This window comes from Microchirus variegatus (genome assembly GCF_963457635.1).
Source record: "Microchirus variegatus genome assembly, chromosome: 21".
Lineage (NCBI taxonomy): Eukaryota > Metazoa > Chordata > Actinopteri > Pleuronectiformes > Soleidae > Microchirus > Microchirus variegatus.
The window spans coordinates 10,734,685-10,742,184 of record NC_139822.1 but is presented as its reverse complement, the minus strand read 5'-3'; the positions used below and the strand labels follow the sequence as shown (position 1 = coordinate 10,742,184).

Sequence of the window (7,500 nt, the reverse complement as noted above, 5' to 3'; positions counted from 1 at the left end):
AAAGTTATTATGTCATCAGTGTGCTGTCAATAAAGTTATTTTGTCATCAGTGTAATGTCAATAAAGTTATGTCATCAGTGTAATGTCAAAGTTATAGTGTCATCAGTGTAATGTCAATAAAGTTATAGTGTCGTCAGTGTGCTGTCAATAAAGTTATTGTGTCATCAGTGTGCGGTCAATAAAGTTATTGTGTCATCAGTGTAATGTCAATTAAGTTATTGTGTCATCAGTGTAATGTCAATAAAGTTATTGTGTCATCAGTGTGCGGTCAATAAAGTTATAGTGTCATCAGTGTAATGTCAATTAAGTTATTGTGTCATCAGTGTGCTGTCAATAAGGTTATTATGTCATCAGAGTGCTGTCAATAAAGTTATTATGTCATCAGTGTGCTGTCAATAAAGTTCTTATGTCATCAGTGTGCTGTCAAAGTTATTGTGTCATCAGTGTAATGTCAATAAATGTATAGTTTCATCAGTGGGCTGTCAATAAAGTTATACTGTCATCAGTGTAATGTCAATAAAGTTATTGTGTCATCAGTGTAATGTCAATAAGTTATTTTGTCATCAGTGCTAATGTCAATAAAGTTATTGTGTCATCAGTGTAATGTCAATAAAATAATTGTGTCATCAGTGTGCTGTCAATAAAGTTATAGTGTCATCAGTGTAATGTCAATAAAGTTATTGTGTCATCAGTGTGCTGTCAATAAAGTTATTGTGTCATCAGTGTGCTGTCAATAAAGTTATTGTGTCATCAGTGTAATGTCAATAAAGTTATTGTGTCATCAGTGTAATGTCAATAAAGTAACAACAGCATCAGCTATCTGTACCTGAATGTTTGCTCCGCCTCCTTCCCTTCAGCTCGTCCAATCAGGCCCCTCCTTCTGTCTGCTGATATCAAACATCATCACTATGGTAACTGATTATTGATTATTGATCAGGTGACCCCGCCCCCTCACCTGCTGTGACCGAACAGCTCGCTCTTGCCGTCCCCTCGCTCCGCCTCCTCTTCTTGCTCCTCCCCCTCCTCCTGCAGTGGCTCCTCCAGTGCGGCTCTAGCTCCGCCCAGCTGTGGGCGGTCCAGCTGCAGCGGACGCAGCTGAACCCGCCCTCGGCGCGGTGTGAACGCGTGTGAACGTCCAGCAGGTGGCGCGACGCCAGCGTCACAGGACACAGGCGGCACGAAGGGTGGGCGGAGTCTTCAGGGGGCGGGGCAGGGCTGGAGGAGGACAGAGGAGGCGGGGGAGGAGGAGGAGGGGGCGGCGGCCTGGTGGAGGAGATGCGACACAGTCCCAGAGTCATGAGGTGGGCGGACTGAGCCAGCTCCTCCTCCTGTGTGGAGGCGGAGTCAATGGGAGAGGAGGCGGAGTCAATGGGACAGGACAGGTCCACGGACGTCCCCTTCAGACAGAAGATGGACTCGTCCTCTTCAAACAGCGTGCTGACCTCACAGGTGTGGCCCACCTGTAGCCCCGCCTCTGTGCTGATGTCACAGGTGGGCGGGCTCATGTTGTCCAACATCCTGTAAAGCAGGAAGTCCTCGTCGTCGTCGTCGTCGCTCGGCTTCGACTCGCCTTTCAGATCCAGCTGATATGGCGATGCCCCCTGCTGGAGCCTCATCTCAGCTCCACTCTCCGCCCCCTCACCATCATTGGCTCCAACCACATAGGTGAGGGCTGGGGGGCGGTGCGCGAGCAGCAGGTGGCTGTAGATGGCGCTGTTGAGGCCGCAGGTGAACTGACAGAGTTTACAGCGGAACAGCTCCACCAGGAAAGACTCCACCAGAGGGCCCGCCCCTTCCGCCAGAGGCCCCGCCCCCTCTGCCAAACCCTCCACCTCCTCACAATAGAGACTGGAGGTCACGGCTCCGCCCACCAGCTGCAGCGTCACAGGGCTGATGTCATGGTAACGCTGCAACAACGATGACATCAGCGCAGAGAGGTCTGATGATGTCATAGAAAGAGCTGTCAATCAACAGTGTCAACGGGTTTGTGTGTGTGTGTTCGTGTGTCTATGTGTGTGTATTTGTGTCTATGTGTGTGTGTTTGTGTCTATGTGTGTGTTTGTGTCCGTGTGTGTGTTTGGGTCTATGTGTGTGTTTGGGTCTATGTGTGTGTTTGTGTCTATGTGTGTGTGTTTGTGTCTTTGTGTGTGTTTGTTTGTGTTTGTGTCTATGTGTGTGTTTGTTTGTGTGTTTGTGTCTATGTGTGTGTGTTTGTGTCTATGTGTGTGTCCATGTGTGTGTGTGTTTGTGTCTATGCGTGTGTGTTTGTCTGTGTGTGTTTGTTTGTGTCTATGTGTGTGTTTGTGTCTGTGTTTCTGTGTGTGTTTGTGTCTATGTCTGTGTCTAAGTGTGTGTGTGTTTGTACCTATGTGTGTGTGTTTGTGTGTCTGTGTCTATGTGTGTGTGTTTGTGTGTCTGCGTGTGTGCCTGTTTGTGTCTATGTGTGTGTTTGTGTGTCTGTTTGTGTGTGTGTCTGTTTGTGTCTATGTTTGTGTGTGTTTGTGTGTCTGTGTCTATGTGTGTGTGTCTGTTTGTGTGTGTGTTTGTGTCTGCGTGTGTCTGTTAGCATCAGATGCTAGCACACACGCTCAGACGCGCGCACACACACACACTATCATATGCTAACACGTTAGCATCAATCATCAGAGAAACAGAGAAGTCGTGAAGCACGTGACAGTCTCACGCGCACAGAGAGAGAGAGAGACGCACACACCTGCTGCGTTTAGGATTTATCCTTCTGTTGTTGTTGTTCTTCTTCTTCTTCTTCTTCTTCTTCTGTTCTTCTTCTTCAGAGTGAGCGGATGTACAGCCTCCCTCTAGCGCCCTTTCTCAATACCCAAGTATGCCAGTATGTACTTGCTTACTTGGAAAGTACATACTTGAGAAGTACGACTGAAGTACATACTTGCCAAGTACGGGAGTACACGAGCACGATTCTTCAATTGGAACAGCAGTTACTTCCTTGTTCTACTGTTTGAATGCGCGAAGCACTTAAGCCTCATTACCGCCACCTACAGTGTTGATGAATGAACATATACTTTTAATAAATACATATATTGTTGTTATTTTCACATTTTAAATATGTTATACACTATAAAATGTGTCCATTATATGTAAATACATATACAATGACAGTGCGACTTTAATATAAATCTAAAATTCAAAGTTACAATAAATTAAACATTAATATTATACAAAAGTTCACACTGTCAGGTCAAAACGTTTGCATTAAAAACAAAACAACATGTCAACAACAAATCTATGGATCATACCAAGTATGTAATGACAGTCTGAACCAGCGGATCATTTCATCAGAACAGGCTGAGGTAACGCTGCCCTCTGCTGGACACTGTGAGCACCGAGCGTCCGCTGAGGTGGAGCTGATAACCTCCGACAGCGCCGCTGTCATACTATAAATACGTCATATTTTATTACACAAACCACATGTTTGGATTCTAAATGACTCATTTCTCGCCTCAAATGATTTCAAAACTTCGTTCCGGGACAGAAAAATATTTATTTCAGGTTTATATTTGTATTTTATCCTGCTATGTTCCGCCGAAATGCATTCTGGGATATATGGCTTTCCCAAGTACGCTCAAGTCACCACCATGGATGTATAATATGAACTGGATAGAGCTCCGCCCCCTCTGCCTTGAAGACAATTTTTACATGGTGGCCACTGTGGGTACTGCAACAAAAAATCCCATGGAGCCCAAAAAGCAATTTTCCCATTGACCGCAATAGTAAAAGAGACGCGTGTAAAAGTGTCCACAGGACACCTCGAGACATGGACACGGGCTTTTATAAATCTTTACATTATATTTTTTTAATATATGGAGTTTCATGTTTGAAAAACATTCCTAAAGGCCATAAAAAGCCCAGACAAATCTTATTTCTCAGAGTGACGTCACAGCTGTGTACGAGCACAGCCAAGCGCGGTCATGTGGCGTCTCGGGAACAGCGCTGCTGTCATTGAACCGTACGACATGAAAACTTTATGAGAAATGTGAATAAATGAAGACAATGAGGGGGTTTAGTTTACATTTCTAAAATATTATGACAAAGCAGGTTTTAGTTGTGTATTCGGCGCTCATTAACATTTATTTTCAAACGTATTATCGATGTATTAAAGAGCTGCTTTGTGGGTTCATTGTGACACTGATGACGGTGTGGACTGTGGAGCTGTGACTGTGTGATGCACTGAGACCTGCGGTCACTTCACCACTGATTCCCGGGGAGGATGTTTGTCTTATCGTCACTATCGGTTCATAAAGTTACTGTTAAATGTGATGATCACGCAAATTATAGTTGAATATAAACGTGTTGAGTGAAAGAATCGGGAGTTATAAACCTACTTTAACACGTTGTTATTGTTCCTAATAATAATTATATAAGTATATAAGGGAAATCAGACAAAAACAACATGATTCCTGTAACACATATAAAGTAATAGTCACGGTCCTAACCCAAATAAACCATTTTCATTGATCGTTTTAATCTTTAACTCAGTCATTGTACTTTTCAGCTTCACTATATTCACTTCGATATCGTTGGTTTTGCATTTATTTACAAATCCATGGTTTAAAGCCGAAGTTAACGTGACGCCGGTATTCATTAAATCCATTAGCACACGTCATTAGCGTACTCCCATCATGCCTTTCGCTGTTCATGTACGCGCCGAGCAAGTCGATAACGCGGACGGCTCGTTCACATAGCCGAGAGGAATGATGGTAGGGACACTACTGCGCATGCTCTATGGGCCCCGTAACCCGGAAATAAACGCGGAAGTCAAAAACTTTTTTGGCATATGCGCTGGGTGAGCAGCTTCATAGGAATGAACGGAAGCGAAGGGGCGGAGCTTTATCCAGTTCATATTATACATCCATGGTCACCACCCGATGCATACTTGGTAAAATGGGCGGAGCCAGAACACTTCCGGGTATGAGAACCGTACTTGCTGCTCGCGTTCTTGAGAAATGGAACAGAACTTGGACTGAGGCTGATGATGTTTACACAAGTACGGGAGTACACAAGTACACACAAGTACACACAAGTACACACAAGTATGGATATTGAGAAACGGCCATGATGAATTTAAAGCTCTTCTTCAGCGCAGGGCATTGTGGGTAAACACAGTAGAGCTTTTCTTCTCCTTCAACATTGTTGATACAGCGCCGCCTCAGGCGAGGAGGGGAATGTGTTATTAAGAGTTCAGAAGACACACACACACACACTCACTCGTGGCTGTGGTTACATTAATCTTCACTGTAACCATGGTAACAGCATGAAGAGAGGTCAGGTCACATGACCAGACTGTTTTTTTACTTTTCTGTCAAAACAGGAAGTGTGTGTGTGTGTGTGTGTGTGTGGTCACATCTTCTCACGCAACATTGAAGAGTGTGAACACAAAAGTGTCTGTTTCCTGTTTCAATGACGTCTGTTCACACGCACACGCACAAACGCGCACACACATGCACGCACATACACACACACACACACACACAGACACACACACACGCACAAACGCACACACACACACAGACACACACACACACACACACACAGACACACACACACACACACGCACAAACGCACACACACACACACACACACACACACACACAGTTTCCTGTACAGTCACTTTCATAAAAAGGTTAAAATTCTCAATAATCACAGATGAAATCTGTCTGTCTACATTCACTCATCAATAATGATAAAATAATCAATTATGATAAAATAATCAATAATAATAATAAAAACTTTATTGACAATGACAGAACGTTTAAATGTGAAGATGATTTATGACAGAGTGAATCATGTTTACTGACCATTAATGTGTCTGTGACCGTTAGCACCAGTTAGCCTGTTAGCACCTGTTAGCACCAGTTAGCCTGTTAATTGTAGACGAAAGTTCATATAAATATTAGTAAAATTTGAAAGTGGCAGATTTGAGTGGTTTGTATTTTCACAGTAAAGCAGTTTAGGCCCCTCCCCCTCCTCGTGTGCTTTAGGCCCCTCCCCCTCCTCGTGTACTTTGGGCCCCGCCTCTTCCTCCTCGTGAGCTTCATCATCGTCAGTTTGTGGTTTAACAGAAACAAGAGTGAACGCCAACGACTGACGGTGAGTTCAACTGTCTGCGGTTCATGAGTTTAGCTTAGTTAGGGGTAGTTTATCTTAGTTTAGTTTAGTTTAGTTTAGTTAAGTTTAGTTTAGCTTAGTTTAGCTTAGTTTAGTTTAGCTTAGTTTAGCTTAGTTTAGTTTAGTTTAGCTTAGTTTAGTTTAGTTTAGTTTAGTTTAGTTTAGTTTAGCTTAGTTTAGTTTAGTTTAGCTTAGCTTAGCTTAGCTTAGTTTAGCTTAGTTAAGTTTAGTTTAGTTTAGCTTTGATGTTTTGATGTTTATTCAATTCTGTGATCATTTAAATGATAAAGTTATTATCAGTGAGTTTTATTGATATAACGTGTGTGTGTGTGTGTGTAACAGTCCTTTATCACAGCAGTAACATTATTACTAACTTACTATTAACTAACTGTGACCTAACTAAAGTAACTAAAGTATTTATAACCTAGTTACTAAAGTAACTGTAACTCAGTGAGGGATGAGATGAAGCTGATTGGTTAAGGTTGAGGTTTTGGTTGAGCTCTTGACTGACACCTGCTGGTCACAGTGAAAACAACAACATCACAGTCACATGACATCATCATCATCATCATCATCAATGACACTTTGACCTCTGTGAAGGTCAGTGAAGGTCAGTGAAGGACGACGTCATCGACATCAACAACAATCCATGGATGACATCATGAACATGACATCATTCACCACTGAGGTAACAATCATCACACTGTGTGTGTGTGTGTGTGTGTGTGTGTGTGTGTGTGTGTGTGTGTGTGTGTACAGGTGTGTGTGTGTACAGGTGTGTGTGTGTACAGGTGTGTGTGTGTACAGGTGTGTGTGTGTGTAGAGGTGTGTGTGCGTACAGGTGTGTGTGTGTTTACAGGTGTGTGTGTGTGTGTGTGTGTACAGGTGTGTGTGTGTACAGGTGTGTGTGTGTACAGGTGTGTGTGTACATGTGTGTGTACAGGTGTGTGTACAGGTGTGTGCACAGGTGTGTGTGTACAGGTGTGTGTGTCAGGTGTACAAACAGGTGTCGTCTTCTTCTCAGGATCCGTTCTTCAGTTTAACTCTGAACACGACAGACGACGACGACGATTACGACGACTTCATGTGCGACCGTGAGTCCGTGCGGGCGTTTCGAGGTTGGTACGAACCTCCGCTCTTCTGGATCATCACGCTTGTGGGTGGAGCCGGGAACCTGGCGGTGGTGTGGATCTACCTGAACGTCCGAGGGCGACTGAAGACCATGTCCGACGTGTACCTGCTGAACCTGGCGGTGGCCGACCTGCTGTTCCTGGTCAGTCTCCCCCTGTGGGCGGAGGAGGCGTTGCACGGCTGGAACTTTGGCGTCGCCGCGTGCAAGTTGAACTTTGCCTTGTACAA

At 44.1% G+C, this 7,500-nt stretch overlaps 2 protein-coding genes across 4 annotated transcripts in view; one reads left to right on the top strand and one right to left on the bottom strand.

The window, feature by feature from the left end:
* The window catches only part of LOC310942697 (uncharacterized protein), a 4,128-nt gene extending 1,194 nt beyond the window's left edge, over positions 1-2,934 (bottom strand). For 2 of the 3 annotated variants that reach the window (XM_083908114.1, XM_083908116.1), the window contains exons 1-3: positions 2,714-2,934; positions 956-1,939; positions 827-887 (exon numbers count right to left, since the gene is read on the bottom strand). In XM_083908114.1, the coding sequence (XP_083764240.1) occupies positions 827-887; positions 956-1,925 (1,031 nt within the window). In that variant the 5' untranslated portion in view covers positions 1,926-1,939; positions 2,714-2,934. The remainder of the gene's footprint in view (positions 1-826; positions 888-955; positions 1,940-2,713) is intronic. The other variant, XM_083908115.1, reaches the window with a different exon arrangement.
* A 3,856-nt stretch (positions 2,935-6,790) lies between these two features.
* ccr9a (chemokine (C-C motif) receptor 9a) overlaps positions 6,791-7,500 on the top strand; it is a gene marked incomplete at both ends in the record, with an annotated part of 1,425 nt that continues 715 nt past the window's right edge. The window contains 2 exons of the mRNA XM_083908012.1: positions 6,791-6,829; positions 7,166-7,500. The exon at positions 7,166-7,500 is cut by the window's right edge and continues 715 nt beyond it. Of these exons, the coding sequence (XP_083764138.1) occupies positions 6,791-6,829; positions 7,166-7,500 (374 nt within the window). The remainder of the gene's footprint in view (positions 6,830-7,165) is intronic.